The sequence below is a fragment of the Oncorhynchus kisutch genome, unplaced genomic scaffold (assembly GCF_002021735.2).
Source record: "Oncorhynchus kisutch isolate 150728-3 unplaced genomic scaffold, Okis_V2 scaffold4039, whole genome shotgun sequence".
In the NCBI taxonomy this organism is placed as follows: domain Eukaryota; kingdom Metazoa; phylum Chordata; class Actinopteri; order Salmoniformes; family Salmonidae; genus Oncorhynchus; species Oncorhynchus kisutch.
This window is the reverse complement of record NW_022265984.1, coordinates 86,144-108,539: the sequence shown is the minus strand read 5'-3', so window position 1 is coordinate 108,539 and position 22,396 is coordinate 86,144. Positions and strand designations below refer to the sequence as shown.

At 41.8% G+C, this 22,396-nt stretch overlaps 1 protein-coding gene across 2 annotated transcripts; it reads right to left on the bottom strand.

Moving 5' to 3' along the window:
- Positions 1-1,068: 1,068 nt before the first annotated feature.
- Positions 1,069-20,656, bottom strand: LOC116373404 (zinc finger protein 239-like). Of its 2 annotated transcripts, none has more exons than XM_031821955.1 (2): positions 20,119-20,656; positions 1,069-2,792 (listed from the first exon to the last, which is right to left on the bottom strand). In XM_031821955.1, the coding sequence occupies exons 1-2, from the start codon at positions 20,279-20,281 to the stop codon at positions 1,792-1,794; spliced, it is 1,164 nt and encodes a 387-aa protein (XP_031677815.1). In that variant the 5' UTR covers positions 20,282-20,656; the 3' UTR covers positions 1,069-1,791. The 2 variants fall into 2 exon arrangements, with proteins under 2 accessions (XP_031677815.1, XP_031677816.1); XM_031821956.1 differs by lacking the exon at positions 1,069-2,792 and adding an exon at positions 16,374-17,335 and having other exon boundaries at positions 20,119-20,597.
- Between the last annotated feature and the right edge of the window lie 1,740 nt (positions 20,657-22,396).

The window sequence follows — 22,396 nt, the reverse complement described above, 5'->3', positions numbered from 1 at the left end:
TCTCAAAGTGCTGTACAGAAACCCAGCCTAAAACCCCAAACAATGCAGGTGTAGAAGGAAAAAGGAAAAACTCCCTAGAAAGGCCAATACCTAGGAAGAAACCTAGAGAGGAACCAGGCTATGTGGGGTGGTCAGTCCTCTTCTGGCTGTGCCGGGTGGAGATTATAACAGAACATGGCCAAGATGTTCAAATGTTCATAAATGACCAGCATGGTCCAATAATAATACGGCAGAACAGTTGAAACTGGAACAGCAGCACGGCCAGGTGGACTGGGGACAGGAAGGAGTCATCATGTCAGGTAGTCCTGAGGCATGGTCCTAGGGCTCAGGTCCTCCTCCGAGAGAGAAAGAGAGAATTAGAGAGAGCACACTTAAATTCACACAGGACACCGAATAGGACAGGAGAAGTACTCCAGATTTAACAAACTGACCCTAGCCCCCCGACACATAAACCACTGCAGCATAAATACTGGAGGCTGAGATAGGAGGTCTCAGGCACACACATTTGGTCTTTGCTATTATGGTCATTTGTGTAGAATGTACTTTTCCCCACTCATTCACCCCACCTCTTTACGTTGCTTATTTATATTCAGTGGCCTGACTGCGTCCAGACTGTCAAAGGCCCATCCTGGTAGATCTGAACCTAATGCAGTTTGGAGTGATCAGATGACATAAGTCACATTTAGGTGCCAGGTGTAACTGAGGCCATAGACGCTGTGTTTACCACTCCACCACACCTTCAGCAGGCTGGAAAATGAACCCTAATATTTTAAAAGCAGGGCAACAACGTCAATATAATTGTAACCAAAAATGTTCAGTTGGTTGCATCAATAATTATGATTACTAAATGTTACATGAAATGTAAATATGAAATATTCGGTTAAATAGTCTTATTTTCAACGTCTTTTCAATGACATTTTGCTAGGTGTGATATCCCCAATGTCAAAACACAGTTTTAACGTCTCCAAATCAATAACCAATATGCAGAAACAGTTTGGGATAAATTGAAAACCTAAACATAAAATGTGCTATATAGACAAACATCTGCCACAATAATCATATTTTTTAAAACAAGCTCCTTATAAACTGCACAAGCACCAAAAACGCTGTTGTTTTGACAAGAAGCAATAAATCACTGATATCGATTAGAGGGGAAATTAGGTTGAATGTGCTGTTGAAACTAACACAACTAAAAAAAACACATGGAAATGGGAGATATCTTTTACCTCACTGGTTAGAGGACAACCTGCAGAAGACAGTCAGCTACATTTTGGAGTGATGCATTTACATTTAGGAGTCACTAAACAAAGGAACACAACACTTATTTGTTATAACTCATCGATATCATGTTGAAATCAAAAATAATTTGTGCAAGAGGAGAGAGATGGGGTTGCACGTCCTGTTAAAGCTAACAGCTCAAAAACCACACTGAATCTGGGAGTAATGTGTACATCCCTGGTTAGAGGACAACTTGCAGAAAACAGCTTGATACATTTTGAAGTGTTGCATTTAGGTTCAAGTGGATCACGAACGTGGTAAGTGTAACAAAAAAAAAATTTGTTAATCACTTTTTGTTAAATAATACTCTTCCATTTCAGAGCCTGGATTTTCCCCCTGAGGCTAATATCCATATCATGTTGAAATCAATAGAACAGGGGACAAATGTTTAGGATTCTACATTGTGACGTCATTAAAACACTCCTACTACAATGTTAAAACATTCTACATTGTGACATTTTTTCATTGATATCATGAAATAACTCATTCATGTATGTATTTTCTGATGTTTGATCAGAGATATTTTATTAAAGTATCTCTTGGCACACTGATCACAGCTATAAGATTTCTCTCCTGTGTGTGCTCTCTGGTGTGATACCAGATGGCCAGATTGACCAAAAATCTTCCCACATTATTCACAGACAAAAGATTTCTCTGGTGTTGAGTCAGAGTTCTTGATGCAGCAAAACTGTTCCCACATTGACTACAGCTATAAGGTCTCTCTCCTGTGTGTATTCTCTGGTGCACTGTCAGCGCTCCAGATTGGGCAAAACTCTTCCCACATTGATCACAGCTATAAGGTCTCTCTCCTGTGTGTGTTCTCTGGTGCACTCTCAGATCTCCAGATTGACCAAAACTCTTCCCACATTGACCACAGCTATAAGGTTTCTCTCCTGTGTGTGTTCTCTGGTGAACTCTCAGATCTCCAGATTGACCAAAACTCTTCTCACATTGACCACAGCTATAAGATTTCTCTCCTGTGTGTATTCTCTGGTGCACTGTCAGCGCTCCAGATTGGGCAAAACTCTTCCCACATTCATCACAGCTATAAGATTTCTCTCCTGTGTGTGTTCTCTGGTGTGATATCAGGTTGCATTGTTGAGTAAACCTCTTCCCACATTGAGTACAGCTATAAGGTTTCTCTCCTGTGTGTATTCTCTGGTGTGTTATTAGGCTGCTGAGCTGAGTAAAACTCTTCCCACATTCATCACAGCTATAAGGTTTCTCTCCTGTGTGTGTTCTCTGGTGTAAAGTCAGAGAGCCAGATGTAGTAAAACTCTTCCCACATTGATCACAGCTATAAGATTTCTCCCCTGTGTGTGTTCGCTGATGAATTGTAATGCCTGATGAGGTGAATCTCTTCCCACAGTCAGAGCAGCAGTGAGTTCTCTTCCCTGTGGATCTCTGCAGGTGTTTCTTGGGGGGTTCTGATCTGGAGAGACTCTTCTCTGCCTTGTCAGCATAATGAGGTTGTTGAGGCTCCCCAGAGGATCCACGGTAGTCCCGTCTCTCTCCTGTGTGAACAACAAAGTCAGACAAATGATTAAAGGCCCACAACAGCGGTAATCCACTGTAAAAGGTGATGCCAACAGCGTAGCCATGATGTTGTACAACAATTGTTTTCTGTAATGAATGTACTGATTATTTGACAATTGTCTTAAAATGAGCAAGAATAGTCCTATTTTGTCTTGTTTTCACATTAGTAGTAACATCAATGATTGTAGGCTAGAAAAAAGTTATTACAATTGTTGAAATCCTAAGAAGTGTGCCAGACGACTTTTGGTCTCCAACATAGGCACCTTTCTGTGTTTGCTAAAATTGCGTCACGAGGGCGATGCACATGCAATTTGGTGGTAGAAACTCGTCCCCCTAATGAGGAAACCGATAGTTTTGGATTAAGTATATCTGCCTGGAGCAAAAATGGTGAGCAAAGATTTTGTTTTTTCACAATGTATTCTGAATGTGAATGGGGGAAAACTCAGGGGAGTAACCTCCATGTCCAGGTTGCTTAATTGTAATGCTCGTTTGAACGTCCTGCTTAATATAATGTTTGTGTCGTCATCGCAAATCAACCTCTTTGTACTTAAAAAAACACTTCAACCAGTAAAATGCTCTTTGGCTTTTCCATCAGCCTGACAATGAGGGTTTATACACTGTTTGCCAAATTGGCCCATAACTTCACCTAACAATTACATAGACCTATGTAATGAATGAAGAAGCACTTTGGTTGTTGTTGTATGTCGTGATGTTTGTCATGTGACTGTCATTCAGAAAATGATTTCCTGGACCAGCTGATGATAGTTGAACATGTGACTCTAAACAGCTACAGAATTAAATATTATGTGTAATTATTGAAGAACCGCATTAATGACAGTATCCATTTGGGTGTTGTCAATAAAGTTAAGGTGACTCTCAGAATCACTGGATTTTGCAAACTCTGAAATTATTTAGAATTTCTGTGCCCATGAAAACTGTTTTCCCAGCGTAATATAAGGAAACTAAATGTTACGTAGGTAGAGTGCATTTCAGAGACCCGAATACAAAAAACGGTCCTAACAGGACAATAATCTAAACCACAAGGCCAAATCTACACTGGAGGAGCTTACCAAGATGACATTGAATGTTCCTGAGTGGCCTAGTTACAGTTTGGACTTAAATCGTCTTGAAAGTCTATAGCAAGACTTGAAATGGCTTTCTAGCAATGATCAACAACCAACTTGACAGAACAGGAAGGATTTAAAAAAGAAAAATGAATTTCACATGAAGATCAGTCGCCTATTGGATGACATCATGACTTCCCATCAAGCCAACTCCTTACTATGACATCACTCACTCCTTCTAGTTTGCAGTTGTCTAAAAAAAAAAACTATTTTGCTCAAAACATGTATTTGTTTCCCTTCAGTGTGTTTCTACTTTACAACAGGAAGAAAAAAAATGAATCACCAGATGACATCATGAACAATTCATACATTTTTTTATTTTTCAACTTTATTTAACCAGGTAGGCCAGTTGAGAACAAGTTCTCATTTACAACTGCGACCTGGCCAAGATAAAGCAAAGCAGTGTGACAAAAAAACAACAGAGTTACACATGGAGTAAACAAACATACAGTCAATAACACAAAAGAAACATCTATATACAGTGTGTGCAAATTGAGTAAGGAGGTAAGGCAATAAATAGGCCAGAGTAGCAAAGTAATTACAATTTAACAAATTAACACTGGAGTGATAGATGAGCAGATGATGTGCAAGTAGAAATACTGGTGTGCAAAAGAGCAAAAAAGGAAATAAAAACACGGGGATGAGGTAGGCAGTTGGATGGGCTATTTACAGATGGGCTGTGTACAGCTGCAGCGACCGGTAAGCTGCTCAGATAGCTGATGCTTAATGTTAGTGAGGGAGATATGTCTCCAGCTTCAGTGATTTTTGCAATTCGTTCCAGTCATTGGCAGCAGAGAACTGGAAGGAAAGGCGGCCAAAGTAGGTGTTGGCTTTGGGGATGACCAGTGAGATATACTTCCTGGAGCACGTGCTATGGGTGGGTGTTGCTATGGTGACCAGTGAGCTGAGTTAAGGTGGCCTAGCAAAGACTTATAGATGACCTGTAGCCAGTGGGTTTGGAGACGAATATGTAGTGAGGGCCAGCCGACGAGAGCATACAGGTCCTAGTGGAGGGTGGTATATGGGGCTTTGGTAACAAAACGGATGGCACTGTGATAGACTGCATCCAGTTTGCTGAGTAGAGTGTTGGGAGGCTATTTTGAAAATGACATCGCCAAAGTCAAGGATCGGTAGGATAACTGATCAAAACACGTGAACAAAACGGAGGTTTTTGATTATAAAGAGACTTTATCGAACAAAACTAACATTTATTGAGTAAATGGGAGTATTGTGAGTGCAACGATATGAAGATCATAAAAGGTAAGCGATTCATTTTATTGCTATTTCTGACTTGTGTAACTCCTCTACTTGGCTGGTAACTGTTTGTAATGATTTGTCTGCTGGACGCTGTTCTCAGATAATCGCACGGTATGCTTTCGCTGTAAAGCTTTTTTGAAATCTGACACCGTGGTTGGATGAACAAGAAGTTCATCTTTAAACCGATGTGTAACACTTGTATGTTTTATGAATTTTTATAATGAGTATTTCTGTTTTTGAATTTGGCACTCTGCAATTTCACTGGATGTTGGCCATAATAGAACGAACTCTGAAGATAGATGGGGGGCAATTCACATATGGTGTCCAGGGCACAGCTGGGAGCTGACGGGGGTTAGTAACAGGCAGCAACAGTGAGAGACTCATTTCTGGAGAGATACATTTTTTAAATTAGAAGCTCGAACTGTTTGGGCATGAAGATATCCCTCTAGTGGTGTGGGGGCTGTGCTTTGGCAAAGTGGGTGGGGTTATATCCTTCCTGTTTGGACCTATCCGGGGGTGTCCTCGGATGGGGCCACAGTGTCTCCTGACCCCTCCTGTCTCAGCCTCCAGTATTTATGCTGCAGTAGTTTATGTGTCGGGGGGCTGGGGTCAGTTTGTTATATCTGGAGTACTTCTCCTGTCCTATTCGGTGTCCTGTGTGAATCTAAGTGTGCGTTCTCTAATTCTCTCCTTCTCTCTTTCTTTCTCTCTCTCGGAGGACCTGAGCCCTAGGACCATGCCCCAGGACTACCTGACATGATGACTCCTTGCTGTCCCCAGTCCACCATGCTGCTGCTCCAGTTTCAACTTCCACCTGACTGTGCTGCTGCTCCAGTTTCAACTGTTCTGCCTTATTATTATTCGACCATGCTGGTCATTTATGAACATTTGAACATCTTGGCCATGTTCTGTTATAATCTCCACCCGGCACAGCCAGAAGAGGACTGGCCACCCCACATAGCCTGGTTCCTCTCTAGGTTTCTTCCTAGGTATTGGCCTTTCTAGGGAGTTTTTCCTAGCCACCGTGCTTCTACACCTGCATTGCTTGCTGTTTGGGGTTTTAGGCTGGGTTTCTGTACAGCACTTTGAGATATCAGCTGATGTACGAAGGGCTATATAAATAAATGTGATTTGATTTGATAGACCTGGAAAGTATGATAGAACTTAGAACTTAGTAGATTGCAACTCCTCCCCCTTCGGCAGTTCTATCTTGATGGAAAATGTTGTAATTGGGGATGGACATTTCTGAATGTTTGGTGGCCTTCCTAAGCCAGGATTCAGATACGGCAAGGACATTAAGGTTGGTGGAGTGTGCTAAAGCAGTGAGTAAAACAAACTTAGGGAGGAGGCTTCTGATGTTAACATGCATGAAACCAAGGCTTTTACAGTTACAGAAGTCAACAAATGAGAGCGCCTGGGGACACACGGGGCCTGGGTTAACCTCTACATCACCCGAGGAACAGAGTAGTAAGATGAGGGTAGGGCTAAAGGCTATCAGAACTGGTCGTCTAGTGCGTTGGGAACAGAGAATAAAAGGAGCAGGTTTCTGGGCGTGGTAGGATAGATTCAAGGCATAATGTAAAGACAGGGGTATGGTAGGGTGCAGGTACAGTGGAGGTAAGCCTAGGCATTGAGTGACGATAAGAGAGGTTGCATCTCTGGAGGCACCAGTTATGCTAGGTGAGGTCACTGCATGTGTGGGAGGTAGGACAAGAGAGTTCTCTGAGGCATGTTGAGTGGGACTAGGGCCTCCGCAGTAAAACAAAACAATGATAACTACCCTAAACAACAGTATACAAGGCATATTGACATTAGAGAGCCATAAAGCGAGGCATAAAGCAAGGTGTTGATTGAGAGAGCTAGCTAAGACAACAACAGGTAAAATGGCGATGAATGGGCAGAGAGGGTCAGTTAACTACACACAGGGCCAGAGTTCGAGACAGATAAACTAAATGGAGTACCGTGATTAATGAACAGTCCAGGAGGCATCAGCTATGTAGCCAAGGTTGAGGGCACATCAGACGGAATTGCGTCGGCAGACCAGTTGTGATGGACCGGCGGGGCTCCGTGTCGACAAAGGGTACAGGCCAATTGGCAAAAGAGGTACTGTAGCTGGCGTAATTTTGTTTGCTAGCTGGGAGATGCACCTGGCTTGAGGCTAACTGGTGCTAGCTTCAGGACAAGGGCGTTGGCCACTATAGCCAATCCGGTGCAAAGGTCTAGAGCTTACGGCAGGAATCCGGTGATGTAGTGGCTTCTAGTCGTCTTAGTGAAGAGTCTGGGAGGCATCAGCTGTGTAGCCGAGTGATCATAGGGTCCACCGAGCAGGCCGGGAGATGGGCCTGGCTCAAGGCTAGCTTCGGGGCTGGGCCACTCAGTGGCAGCTAGCCAGCTGCGATTATCTGGTGTAATGGTCCAGAGCTTACGGCAGGAATACAGTGATGTAGTGGAGAAAAACAGTCTGATATGCTCAGGGTTGATATCGCGCTGTGCAGACTGGCAGGTATTATCCAGGCTAAAAGCGGCCGGTGTTTGAGCTAAAAAGGTAAAGGCTGCTAGCAGTGGCTAACAATGACTAAATAGCTAGTAGCTAATTAGCTGGTTAGCTTCTGATGGAGGTTCTAGCTATAAGGGCCCAAAAAAAAGCAGATCCGTATCACATTGAGTGAGGCGGGTTGCCGGAAGATATATTTAATTGAATTTAATGCTATGTTGACGAGCGGCTCCCTCCGGTCAGGTTGTGTTGACGAGCGGCTCCCTCCGGTCAGGTTATGTTGAGGAGCGGCTCCCTCTAGTTATGACGTCGAGTAATTTGTGTCTTAATTATTTAATTAAACAGAATGCTTCACTTCACTAGGGTAGGGGACAGCATTCAGAATTTTGGATCAAAAGCGTGCCTAAATTAAAGTTTCCAAAACTGTTAAAATAATGTCTGTGAGTATAACAGAACTGATATGAAAGGCTGTTTTTCCATTGAAAGCCTATCCACCATACAAAGACTTAGGACCCAGGTCACGATCTCTATGGCTTCTTCTACATGTGGTCATTCTTTAGGCATTGTTTCAGGTTTTTACTCTGAAAAATGAGGGAGATACAGCACTTTCAATGAGTGGACAGCGGACATTTTCAGCCATGAGCCCAGCGCGAAGCTTTTGTGTGGTTGAAATATTATTGAATATTTATGACAAGAACAACATGAGGATTGATTTTAAACACCGTTTGACATGTTTCTACGAACTTTTATTGTACTTTTATAAAAATTTTGTCTGATGTTGAGAGCGCGTGTAGCCAATGTGAAATGGCTAACTAGTTAGCGGTGGTGCGCGCTAGTGGCGTTTCACCATAATTTGCAAATAAATTCATAAAAAATCCTACAATGTGATTTTCTGGATTTTTTTTCTTCTCATTTTGTCTGTCATAGTTGAAGTCTACCTATGATGAAAATTACAGGCCTCATCTTTTTAAGTGGCCGAACTTGCACAATTGGTGGCTGACTAAATACTTTTTTGCCCCACTTTTGTACATCCTAGAAACCTGGTTAAACTATCATTATGACATCATGGATGAATTCTAGAATATACCATATATCCTAGAAACCTGGTTAAACTATCATTATGACATCATGGATGAATTCTAGAATATACTATATAGCCTAGAAAACTGGTTAAATTATCATTATGACCTCATGGATGGCCAGTCCTTGTATTCATAGTGTATTGAATTCAGGGGGTAGCCCTGAGCTGAACTCAAACCTGGGTCCAGCGACTGTCAAATCAACACCTTATAACTGTTACGCCAAGATGTCTGAACTTCTTGACGAGGTCGCTAGGTGTTGGGTTAAGGTTTCTTCAATATCGTTCTCTATGAATTTGAGAGTGGTTAAACTTCTCCTTCCCCCATCCCTCAGCGGTTAACCAAGTCTCTGGGCAGCCATTTAGTTGCTGTTTAAAAAAGACACAAAACCCAGCCATCTGCAGTTCAAACAATAACAAATCTGTCATTCCACCACTATTTTGGTAATAAAAGATTATGGGGTTGGAGAAATGTAACTACAGACAGACCTATGGATGCAAGGACTGACCATCCATGATATCAACATTATAGTTTTAACCATGTTGAGGCGGCAGGGTAGCCTAGTGGTTAGAGCATTGGACTAGTAACCGGGCCCGAGCTGACATGGTACAAATCTGTCAATTAACCCACTGTTCCTAGTCCGTTATTGAAAATCAGAATTTGTTCTTAACTGCTATACAGTGTTGATTTACATTGTTTCTAAACATTATAGTAAAAAAAGCTTATTTGGGTTCTGATGGGGTACAACAGTTGAACTCAGCTCATGAGTAAATAATAATAATAAATAATTTAGCAATTGCAGATTTCCACCTTAACACCAAACATCAGTTCAACTGCAGAGTTTGTGCCTCTGTTGTTAAGACAGTACTTACTAGTGTTAATCAGGGAACGGTTTCTCAAAACCATCTTATGGCTAAATTCATCGTTAGAACCATTGGATGCCTTAAGATGCGTTTGGGAACCTGGGCCCAGATATCCAGGTGCCTCCTCTTCTTCCTCCTCCTTTTTCGATGTGAAAGTAATCTCCTCCCCCTCCTCTTTCACGCCATAAACAGCATCTTCCTCTCCTTTTACTGTGACATCATCCTCCTCTTTCACTCTGAACGCGTCCTCCTCTTCTTTCACAGTAACGGCCCCACTCCCTACTTCTTGATTTACTGTGATATCCTTCTCTTCATTAGAAGGAGAGTAGCTTGGTGACCGCATGGTCGGGGATGTTAGCTAGCTAGGCTAATGCTAATTTAACCAGCCCGCTAGCTGAATAATAACAACACCGTAAATATGAAATTAAATCGGATAACTAACTAGACGATAGAAGTGGGTTTAAAACACAGTGGCTAATATACACTAAAGCCTCTAAAGTAATGTATTGTTTCGGCTATTTTGTCTAGCAAGCTACCGAGGTGTCTGACGAACTGTTGCTGATGATGAAAGAAGCGTTCCGTCCACTAGATTATACGTCACACCAGCAGATTAACTTTAAATTCCCAGACCGCCATCTGCTGACTGGAGTGGGTAACGCAGTTGAGTAAAATGTAGATTTTATCTTCAGACAACAAGATAAAGTGTACGAAGCATGAGTTTTTACTCACCAGTGTAACAATACAGTGTGGTTATTAAAGACTTAGTAAGCTAGTTGTCGTCACTTTATGGTTATAAGAACAAACAGTTATGTTTTTGCGTTATTACATATTTATTAACTTATTTTGTGAACTCTTCCCACACTACCCACAATGCAGTATTTCTTAAATATATTTATCCTTTATTTAACTAGGCAAATCAGTTAAGAACAAATTCTTATTTACATTGACGGCCTGCCCCTGCCAAACCCTAACCCAGAGACGATGCTGGGCCAATTGTGCGCTGCCCTAAGGGACTCCCAATCACGGCCTGTTATGATACAGCCAGGATTTGAACCAGGGTCTGTAGTGACGCCTCCAGCGAGATGCAGTGCCTTAGACCGCTGCGCCGCTCGTGTGATAAAGGTGTGGGATTCTGGGTAATCCACAGCAGATTTATGGAGAACTTGAAAATTGAGTGGTCCTGGGTTAGAAATGTATAAAATTGACATTACATCATTAAATCCACGTTTTAAATCATACATTAGCAATTTATGTTTTAGTAATTACTGTTGTTTGTTTGGCGTCAAGTCAGCCTCTCTTTATATGTTATTTGCCAAATGTCTGTTTTCCATGTGGATTTCATGCTAAAGATCCCTCTTTCAAGTTGGTATCTAACTGGAAAATGCATCTTCTTTTGGAGTGCTATTTTTACCCTGTCGACTACTGATCATTCATCCACACTGTGTGTCTCATCAATGCAGGTCATTTATGACAAAAGTATAAAGTATATGTTTTACAAACTCATGAACACCAGCCAGTTTATCAGCCCGGTTTTGTTAGTTTAGATGTATTATACTTCTTCGCCACCTGAGGGGGACATTGAGTAATTTTCCATGTCAATTTGATATATTTTGATACTAAAATGGATGACGCGATATTCTGATGTAGTGAATATGAGACACATGGAAATAATGTATTTATTTTTATTATAGTAAATTAGGAATTAGTAGGAATTGTTAAATCCACTATACGATCACAATGACTTTGATAGACATTTCAATAGTTTTGTTAGTAAATTACAGGGCAGATTAATGTAGAATTGCTGTGGGAGTGGTATTTATATCCTGTCACTACTGATCATTCATCCATACTGTGTGTGTCCCATCATTGCAGCTTTGGAAATAAATGAACTATCCATTCATTGCTCCTTCCTGTGTTGACTCACTGACTTGAGGGACCAGGATGGTCACACTAGGTCGATATCTAACTCAAGCTTCACCTCCTTTTATTTTTTTATTTCACCTTTATTTAACCAGGTAGGCTAGTTGAGAACAAGTTCTCATTTGCAACTGCGACCTGGCCAAGATAAAGCATAGCAGTGTGAACAGACAACACAGAGTTACACATGGAGCAAACAATTAACAAGTCAATAATACAGTTGAAAAAAGGAGAGTCTATATACATTGTGTGCAAAAGGCATGAGGAGGTAGGCGAATAATTACAATTTTGCAGATTAACACTGGAGTGATAAATGATCAGATGGTCATGTACAGGTAGAGATATTGGTGTGCAAAAGAGCATAAAATAAAATAAATAAAAACAGTATGGGGATGAGGTAGGTAAAAATGGGTGGGCTATTTACCGATAGACTATGTACAGCGGCAGCGATCGGTTAGCTGCTCAGATAGCAGATGTTTGAAGTTGGTGAGGGAGATAATGGACTTGGGATTCTCTGCCTCTAACCCTATTACAGGGGCTGAGTCACTGGCTTACTGGGGCTCTCTCATGCCGTCCCTGGAAGGGGTGCGTCACCTGAGTGGGTTGATTCACTGATGTGGTCATCCTGTCTGGGTTGGCGCCCCCCCTTGGGTTGTGCCATGGCGGAGATCTTTGTGGGCTATACTCGGCCCTGTCTCAGGATGGTAAGTTGGTGGTTGAAGATATCCCTCTAGTGGTGTGGGGGCTGTGCTTTGGCAAAGTGGGTGGGGTTATATCCTTCCTGTTTGTCCCTGTCCAGGGTTAGTCCTCGGATGGGTCCACAGTGTCTCCTGACCCCTCCTGTCTCAGCCTCCAGTATTTATGCTGCAGTAGTTTATGTGTCGGGGGGCTAGGGTCAGTTTGTTATATCTGGAGTACTTCTACTGTCCTATTCGGTGTCCTGTGTGAATCTAAGTGTGCGTTCTCTAATTCTCTCCTTCTCTCTTTCTTTCTCTCTCTCGGAGGTCCTGAGCCCTAGGACCATGCCCCAGGATTACCTGACATGATGACTCCTTGCTGTCCCCAGTCCACCTGGCCGTGCTGCTGCTCCAGTTTCAACTGTTCTGCCTTATTATTATACGACCATGCTGGTCATTTATGAACATTTGAACATCTTGGCCATGTTCTGTTATAATCTCCATCCGGCACAGCCAGAAGAGGACTGGCCACCCCACATAGCCTGGTTCCTCTCTAGGTTTCTTCCTAGGTTTTGGCCTTTCTAGGGAGTTTTTCCTAGCCACCGTGCTTCTACACCTGCATTGCTTGCTGTTTGGGGTTTTAGGCTGGGTTTCTGTACAGCACTTTGAGATATCAGCTGATGTACGAAGGGCTATATAAATAAATTTGATTGGATTTTACTTGTAGATGACCTGGAGCCAGTGGGTCTGGCGACGAATATGTAGCAAGGGCCAGCCGACTAGAGCATACAGGTCGCAGTGGTGGGTGGTATAAGGTGCTTTAGTGACAAAACGGATGGCACTGTGATAAACTGCATCCAGTTTGCTGAGTAGAGTGTTGGAAGCAATTTTGTAGATGACATCGCCGAAGTCGAGGATCGGTAGGATAGTCAGTTTTACTAGGGTAAGTTTGGCGGCGTGAGTGAAGGAGGCTTTGTTGCAGAATAGAAAGCCGACTCTAGATTTGATTTTAGATTGGAGATGTTTGATATGAGTCTGGAAGGAGAGTTTACAGTCTAGCCAGACACCTAGGTACTTATAGATGTCCACATATTCAAGGTCGGAACCATCCAGGGTGGTGATGCTAGTCAGGCGTGCGGGTGCAGGCAGCGAACGGTTGAAAAGCATGCATTTGGTTTTACTAGCGTTTAAGAGCAGTTGGAGGCCACGGAAGGAGTGTTGTATGGCATTGAACCTCGTTTGGAGGTTAGATAGCACAGTGTCCAAGGACGGGCCAGAAGTATATAGAATGGTGTCATCTGCGTAGAGGTGGATCAGGGAATCGCCCGCAGCAAGAGCAACATCATTGATATATACAGAGAAAAGAGTCGGCCCGAGAATTGAACCCTGTGGCACCCCCATAGAGACTGCCAGAGGACCGGACAGCATGCCCCACATATATACCCCACTTTGGACAATCCTCCTCTGCAATGCTTACATCTTCTGGTTTGACAGGAAGAGGGTAACAGGATACTAAACCCTTAGGTTGCAAGATCGGTTCCCCGAGCTGACAAGGTACAAATCGTTCATCCTGCCCCTGAACAAGGCAGTTAACCCACTGTTCCTAAGCTATCATTGAAAGTAAGAATGTGTTCTTAACTGCCTTGCCGAGTCAAATAAAAATAAAAATATAAAAATTGTGTTGACGACCGGCTCCCTCCTAGTCAGGTTGTGTCGTCGACCGGCTCCCTCCTAGTCAGGTTGTGTCGACGGCCCGCTCCCTCCTAGTCAGGTTGTGTCGACGACCGGCTCCCTCCTAGTCAGGTTGTGTTGACGACCGGCTCCCTCCTAGTCAGGTTGTGTCGACGGCCCGCTCCCTCCTAGTCAGGTTGTGTCGACGACCGGCTCCCTCCTAGTCAGGTTGTGTCGACGACCGGCTCCCTCCTAGTCAGGTTGTGTCGTAGACCGGCTCCCTCCTAGTCAGGTTGTGTCGATGACCGGCTCCTTCCTAGTCAGGTTGTGTCGTCGACCGGCTCCCTCCTAGTCAGGGTGTCTCGATGACCGGCTCCCTCCTAGTCAGGTTGTGTCGACGACCGGCTCCCTCATTGTCAGGTTGTGTCGACGACCGGCTCCCTCCTAGTCAGGTTGTCTCGATGACCGGCTCCCTCCTAGTCAGATTGTGTCGACGACCGGCTCCCTCCTAGTCAGGTTGTGTCGACGACCGGCTCCCTCCTAGTCAGGTTGTGTCGTCGACCGTGCTCCCTCCTAGTCAGGTTGTGTCGTCGACCGGCTCCCTCCTAGTCAGGTTGTGTCGATGACCGGCTCCCTCCTAGTCAGATTATATTGGCGACTGCCTCCCTCTAGTCACTAGTGTGTCTTATTTATTTAATCAAACAGCTTAAAGCATCATATGTTCAGTACATATAGATTTTATAAAAACAAGTGGGGCGATTGATAGAATTTACAGATGACTCTTGGTTGACCGTGGATCAAATCCAGGCTGTATCATAACCAGCCGTGATTTGGAGTCCCATAGGGCGGGGCACAATTGGCCTAGCGTCGTCCAGGGAACGCAGTCATTGTAAATAAGATTTTGTTCTTAACTGATCTGCCTAGTTAAATAAAGGTTACATTTAAATCATTTTTTAAAAGTTATTCATTGACAAACCATATTTTACAAATCCGTCAAGGCACCAAAACAAAGGTTTCAAACCAATTCATGAATGTAATTGAATCTAGGTGTCTTGCCTTTAATGTAAGGGCATGAAAAACAATGGCTGACAATGACTTATCAACAGCTCTAATAATTTGCCCTCACAGGAAATCTACACTGGCAATTATAGAACATATTATGTAGCCTCAAAATCTGTTTAAAACAATAATTTTGACCTCATGGATGGCCAGTCCTTGTATTCATAGTGTAGTGAATTCAGGGGGTAGCCCTGGGCTGAACTCAAACCTGGGTCCAGCAACTGTCAAGCCAACACCTTAGAACTGTTACGCCAAGATTTCTGAACTTCTTGACGAGGTCGCTGGGTGTTGGGTTACGGTTGCTACAATAGCCTTCTATAAGAATGTGAGAGCGGAAACACTTCTCCTTCCCCCATCCCTCAGCAGTTAACCAAACCAAGCCTCTGGGCAGCCATTTTGTTGCGGTTAAAAAAAAAACACACAACCCAGCAATCTGCAGTTCAAACAATAACAAATCTGTCATTCCACCACTACTATTCTATATTTGTGTTGGACAAGTTTGCTCACCACCAGAAAACAACTCCCATTTTACATTATAATCACCTACAATGCTTCACCTTCTCCAATATAAACATCGTGTCTGGCTATGTATTTCTAAATAGTAAAATACAATCGTATCTTTTCTCATTTTTCTTTCTATAGAATCCTAAAAGTCACTAGCTTCTAGAACTCTCGTGCCCTTGGAACGAGCCCAAACAAAACTAAATCTCCAATACAGGAAAACCGTGCAGTCAAAATAAATTGTGATCCATGGCAACTCACTGACTAAACGCAAACATTTGACTGCCCAGTATGGGAATAAAGACAATTAGAATTTAAATGTTGTCAAGAAATACTGGAGTGATGTCGGATTGTTAATAAAATTGATTATAGACCAATTATAGTGTTTTCATGTGTGTATATACACAAACATCTGCAACAATTATCATATTACATGCATTTTTTTTCCACTTGAAGAAAACAGCTCACTACATTGAAGTGCTGCATGTTGATTGAAGTGGGTCACCAACGCAGTAAGTGTAACACAGCTGTTTTTTTTTGTTAGTCACTTTTTATTTAATAATACTCTTTCAATTCAGAGCCTGGATTTCCCCCTGAGGTTAATATCCATATCATGCTGCAATCAATTGAACAGGGCAAACAATAAGGTAGAACATCATTAAAACACTCCTACTACAATGTTAAAACATTCTACATTGTGACATCATTAAAACACTCCTACTACAATGTTAAAACATTCTACATTGTGACATCATTAAAATACTCCTACTACAATGTTAAAACATTCTACATTGTGACATCATTAAAATACTCCCACTACAATGTTAAAACATCCTACATTGTGACATCATTAAAACACTCCTACTACAATGTTAAAACATTCTACATTATTTCAGTGATATCATGAAACAACTTCTTCATGTATGTATTTTCTGATGTTTGATCAGAGATCTTTTATCAGAGTATCTCTTGTCACATTGATCACAGCTATAAGGCTTCTCTCCTGTGTGTGTTCTCTGGTGTGAAGTCAGCTGGCTAGATGTAGGAAAACTCTTCTCACATTGATCACAGCTATAAGGCTTCTCTCCTGTGTGTGTTCTCTGGTGTTGAGTCAGATGGCTAGCTTTAACAAAACTCCTCCCACATTGATCACACATATAAGGTTTCTCTCCTGTGTGTTTTCTCTGGTGTAATGTCAGATCACTAGATGTAGTAAAACTCCAACCACATTGACCACAGCTATAAGGTTTTTCTCCTGTGTGTGTTCTCTGGTGTTGAGTCAGATGGCTAGCTTGAACAAAACTCCTCCCACATTGATCACACATATAAGATTTCTCTCCTGTGTGTGTTCTCTGGTGTTGAGTCAGATGGCTAGCTTTAACAAAACTCCTCCCACATTGATCACACATGTAAGGTTTCTCTCCTGTGTGTTTTCTCTGGTGTAATGTCAGACCGCTAGATGTATTAAAACTCCTCCCACATTGACCACAGCTATAAGGTTTTTCTCCTGTGTGTGTTCTCTGGTGTACTGTCAGACCGCTAGATGTAGTAAAACTCCTCCCACATTGATCACAGCTATAAGGTTTCTCTCCTGTGTGTGTTCTCTGGTGTTTAGTCAGATGGCTAGCTTGAACAAAACTCCTCCCACATTGATCACAGCTATAAGGTTTCTCTCCTGTGTGTGTTCTCTGGTGTATTTTAAGTTCTGATGAAGATTTGCAACCTTTCCCACAGTCAGAGCAGCAATGAGATTTCTTCCCTGTGGGTCTCTGCTGGTGTTTCTTGAGGTGTTTTGATTTGGAGAGTCTCTTCTCTGCCCGGTCAGCATCATGAGGTTGTTGAGGCCCCCCAGAGGATCCACGATAGTCAGGTCTCTCTCCTGTGTGAACAAAAAGTCAGACAGGTGGTTTAAGGCCCACAACAGCAACAATACACTGTAAAAAGGTGATGCCAACAGCGTAGCCATTATGTTGTTCAAACAATGACATCTGTAATGAATGTTAATTATTTGACATTCGTCTTAAGACAGTCAAGTGAACAGTCATATTTTGTCTTGTTTTCCCATTAGTGGTAACGTCGATGATTGTACGCAAAAAATACATTTTTAAAGTTGTTGAAATCCTAAGCAGTGTGCCAGACAACTTTTGGTCTCCAATATAGGCACCTTTCAGTAGGTCTACCAGGCAGTATTAGCTAGCTATGTTTACACTGACTCTTAATACATTTAGCAAGCTAGCTAGCCTGATAACTAGCGATTAGCAGCTAACAATATTTGAGCAACACCTTGCTAAGAAAAGACAATCTTTCGCTTTTAATGTAATGGCATGAAAATAATTGCCAGAATATTATACAATGACTTATCAACAGCTCTAACAATTTGACCCCAACAGGAAATCTGCACTGGCAATTATAGAAAGACCCGTTTACTATATAACCATTGATTCCACTGATTCTTGAAGAATATAACTTATAAATGCCTTAACTGTTTCAACCGTATTACCCCACCAGAAACCAAAACATAAGCTCGTATAACACCACTGTTTGTAAACTAATACTATATGGCTGAGGAGTAGGGTCGATCCAAGCGTTCTGACCTCGCAATGACAGTAAAGCACCCCAGCTAACTGGCTAACGTTGGATAGCTTGCTAGACACAAGTCAGAGAAACACTCACTCTTACCATTTTACTTATAGTTACTATACTGGCAAGTTTGAAGTATAAGTAGCCAACTAACGTTAGGTAGCTAGTTAACATACCGATACATACTGCTGTAAAGATATGCTATGCGTTTTGTAAGGGTAGTGTAGCTAACATTACGTGTAATGTAACTTATTTGAAAAGTCATTACTTTATTACATTGCTCAACATTTGTCATAATTATTTAACCTCTAGTGACACCCCATCCCGTGAACGGGACCGTTGTCATCATCTGACACTAATTAGCATAACACAACGGACATAAATCTTCCTAGAAAATATTCCTATTCATGAAAATCACAAGTGAAATATATTGGAACACAGCTTAGCCTTTTGTTAACCCTGTCATCTCAGATTTTCAAAATATGCTTTACAGCCAAAACTAGACAAGCATTTGTGTAAGTTTATCGATAGCCTAGCATAGCATTATGCCTTGCTAGCAGCAGGCAACCTTGTCACAAAAATCAGAAAAGCAATCAAATCGTTTAACTTTGATGAACTTCGGATGTTTTCACTCACGAGACTCCCAGATAGATAGCCAAAGTAAATTTTTTCCCAAAATATTATTTTTGTAGGCGAAATAGCTCTGTTTGTTCTTCACGTTTGGCTGAGAAATCGACCGGAAATTGCGGTCACGACAACGCCAAATTAGCTTCATAATATCGACAGAAACATGGCAAACGTTGTTAATAATCAATCCTCAATGTGTTTTTCAAATATCTATTCGATAATATATCGACCGGGACAATTGGTTTCTCAGTAGAAGCGATTGGAATAATTGCTACCTCTGTATTTTATGCAAGAATTTCTCAGGGAGCATCAGGTGACCACTTCCGCAATGAAGCCGCCTACGGGTATTTTTCAACATAAATGCGTAAAACTACGTCACAATGCTGTAAACACCTTGAGGAATACGTAGAAAGCGTAATCTGGTTGATAGGGCATTCATAGCTCAATAGGGACGCATCGGAACGCAGGGCTTTCAAAAGATGAGTCACTTCTTGATTGGATTTTTCTCAGGCTTTCGCCTGTAACATCAGTTATGTTATACTCACAGACAATATTTTTTACAGTTTTGGAAACTTTAGAGTGTGTTCTATCCTAAGCTGTAAATTATATACATATTGTAGCATCTTGTCCTGACAAAATATCCCGTTTAATTTGGGAACGTTATTTTTCCAAAAATGAAAATACTGCCCCCTAGTACCAACAGGTTTTTAAGGTTCATTCGTATCCGCTCCGTTGGACTTTGGCTGAATATTTTCCTCCATTTTCTAAAAATCTGAAATCGATGTGAAGTCACGCCCATTTCCTGAAGAATTGCATTATGGGCCGTAAAGTACTGCGTGTATATTTCATATTTTGGCGAATTTAGTACGACATCCGGGAACTTGGCATACTAACATCATACTATAATAAGCAAACTATATACTCAATTAACATCACAAATAGTGCAGTTAGTATGAGTATTCTAACACAGCTTAGGTCTCTGGGCAGCCATTTTGATTGTTTAAAAACTAGGTGGCCCCTTTAAAAAAGCCAAACATTCAATCAACCAATCTGCAGTTCAACCAATAACAAAGCTGTAATTACACCACTATTTTGGTAATAAGATGGATGGGGCTGGAGAAATGTAACTACTCTCAAATTCATAGACAGACCTATGGATGCAAGGACTGACCATCCATGATATCAACAGTATAGTTTTAACCATGTGGAGGCTATACAGTGTTGGTTTACATTGTTTCTAAACATTAGAGTTAAAAAAAGCTTATTTGGGGTTCTGATGTGGTAAACAGTTTAACTAAGCTCATGAGGCATGCGTTATATTCTTCAAGAATCAATGCCTATAAATAAATAATTGAAAGTCAAAATATGGATGTAGCAATTGCAAATTTCCCCTTTAACACCACACATCAGTTCAACAACCGCAGAGTTTGTGCTTCTGTTTAAGACAGCACTTACTAGTGTTAATCAGGGCCTGTTCATCGTTAGATCCATCGGACGCCTTAAGATGCGTTTGTGAAACCGGGCCCAGATATCCAGTTTCCTCCTCTTCTTCATTGTTCGATGACACAGTCACCTCCCCCTCCACTTCTTTCACTGAAACGTCGTCGCCCTCTTTCATTCTGAACGAGTCTTCTTTAACTGAGACGTCTTTCTCTTATTCTTTCACGGTAACAGCCTCAACCTCGACTTGTTTTTGTATTGTAACAGCCTCCTCTTTCACGAGAGCTTCCTTCTCCATCCAGCAGACCTCCTCTTCTTCAGCAGGAACGGGGTTAAGTTTGAGACTGAAGCTATGAGGCATGTACTGAAGTCGCTAAGCGGTATAATTCAAAGCAGTGTCCCTTTATCAGCAGCACGTGATCAATGACGTCTGAAGAATCATTTCGTTGAACACCTGATTGGTTTGGTATTGGGCTCGTTCGACTTTGCAGCCGACAGTGCAGGTGGCTGCTGTCTCACTAATTTACAAATCACCTTGCATCATAAATAACTACTCATTATTATTTATAAATCAGTCAGCCAGTCACCGTTTACCCACAATGCAGCATAGACTTGATGCTCTCGATCAAGGCCAGTGGTTTCGTAGAAAACATGAAGGCTACGCTGCTACGGTGTGGGACGTCATCTTTCAAAATGTGGCTGTTCTAAATTCTGTGTCGCTCAAAGCCTTGAGTAATGAAACTATTTAACAAAAAAAACAATTATCTGGAAAGAGCCAATGCTTCAGGAAGCTTTGTTTCCCCATCACTACTTTTCAGCATGTTTTCTGTGAATTAGACTACGGGAGTTTTGTAACCTTTTCCACCTTGGCTTACTGTTAGTTGGGATCTAATTGGTCTCCGGTAGTTGGTCTCTGCTGACCACAACCGCGCTGGTTGGTTATGCTGTTTAGGCTAATAGCTAGTTGGCTAAATAGCTAACGTTTGCTGGCTGGCTAAGATAACTGCATATAGCTAACATTTTTTGATTGGTTAGATGGCATAATGTATTTCCAAAACGTTGGTTTACTTTAATCACTCAAGTCATGAGTGCAAACGATTGGTTTAATTTAAAGTTATACATTTTAAGTTATTTCTGATGTAGTTAACATCATAGGTAAGGATTGGTTGATTTCCAGTTTTTAAGATGATTGATGAGAAAAGTATCGTCCAACCATCGGGTAACTTGTTTCATGCACATCAAAGGTGAGGGTGAATTTCAGATGTTCACTGCTTGTACTGTATTGATGAAGGAGTGGAATCGATGAAGTTCCTCTGCTGTCCCTTGGAATAGAAGGAACACGTCATTAATGAAGACTTTTTCAGAGCCTGATGAGGTGCTAGAATGGATTGTTAGGGCTGACAATCACATTCTTCTCTAACAACCCCACATACAGTTACGCATAATCAGATGCAATTTTTTTTAAAACTACAATGACCATAATGACCTGAGCGCCTACTTGTCTTGTCTGTGTTTCTTTTACACCTGCTACGTAAAAGAAACTGAAGAATGTGTAACAGTATAGCTTCCGTCCCTCTCCTCGCCCCTACCTGGGCTCTAACCAGGGACATAAACAACTGCCTCCCACGAAACATCGTTACCATCGCTATTAGCGCACGTTAACTAGCTAGCCATTTCACATCGGTTACAAATGCACAATGGTCAATGCTATCTGGGATTCTTGGGACATCCCTACCCTAAACCCTAACCTTAATCCATAACTTAACCATTTTAAATGTAAACTTCAATGGGCTAGGGACGTCCCAAGGATGTTTCGCTACCTGAAATTACACAATCTAAGTGAATGATAGTTGGTATTCAGCAGTCATAAAGCCTTGTTTATTTTAATGAACTACTAAAATTGTGATTTTATCAGACAGCAGCTCTACACTTTATTGAGTGACTGATCCATTCATCCTTTCAACCCTCCTCAGCCTTCCTCTCCTCTGAAGACCCAGTGAGGGTGGAGCTCAGTCAGAGAGCTGTTGAGGGACTGGTTAGGAAGAACACTTCTACAGCCAGAGAGGTGAGAAGTCACACATGGTTTAGATGGTAAATATTTATGTCCCCTTAGTGGTTCATCACATCAGCAAAAGGGAATATGTTCCATCATCCATGTTTATTTACATTAGTGCAAATTGACCACTGATATTGGTGTAATTTCCCACCCCTTTTGGCTGTATGAAAGTTAATTTCCCCCCAGGCACACACATTTGTTCTTTGCTATTATGGTGATTTGTGTAGATAGTACTTT

Bases quoted from the DNA above. Each gene is read 5' to 3' on its own strand.
- LOC116373404 (XM_031821955.1), bottom strand. From the start codon at position 20,281: ATGAAAGAGGGCGACGACGTTTCAGTGAAAGAAGTGGAGGGGGAGGTG. The intron at 2,793-20,118 runs GTAAGTGCTGTC...TTGTTCACACAG, and splicing joins ACAGGCCCTGATTAACACTA to GAGAGAGACGGGACTACCGT.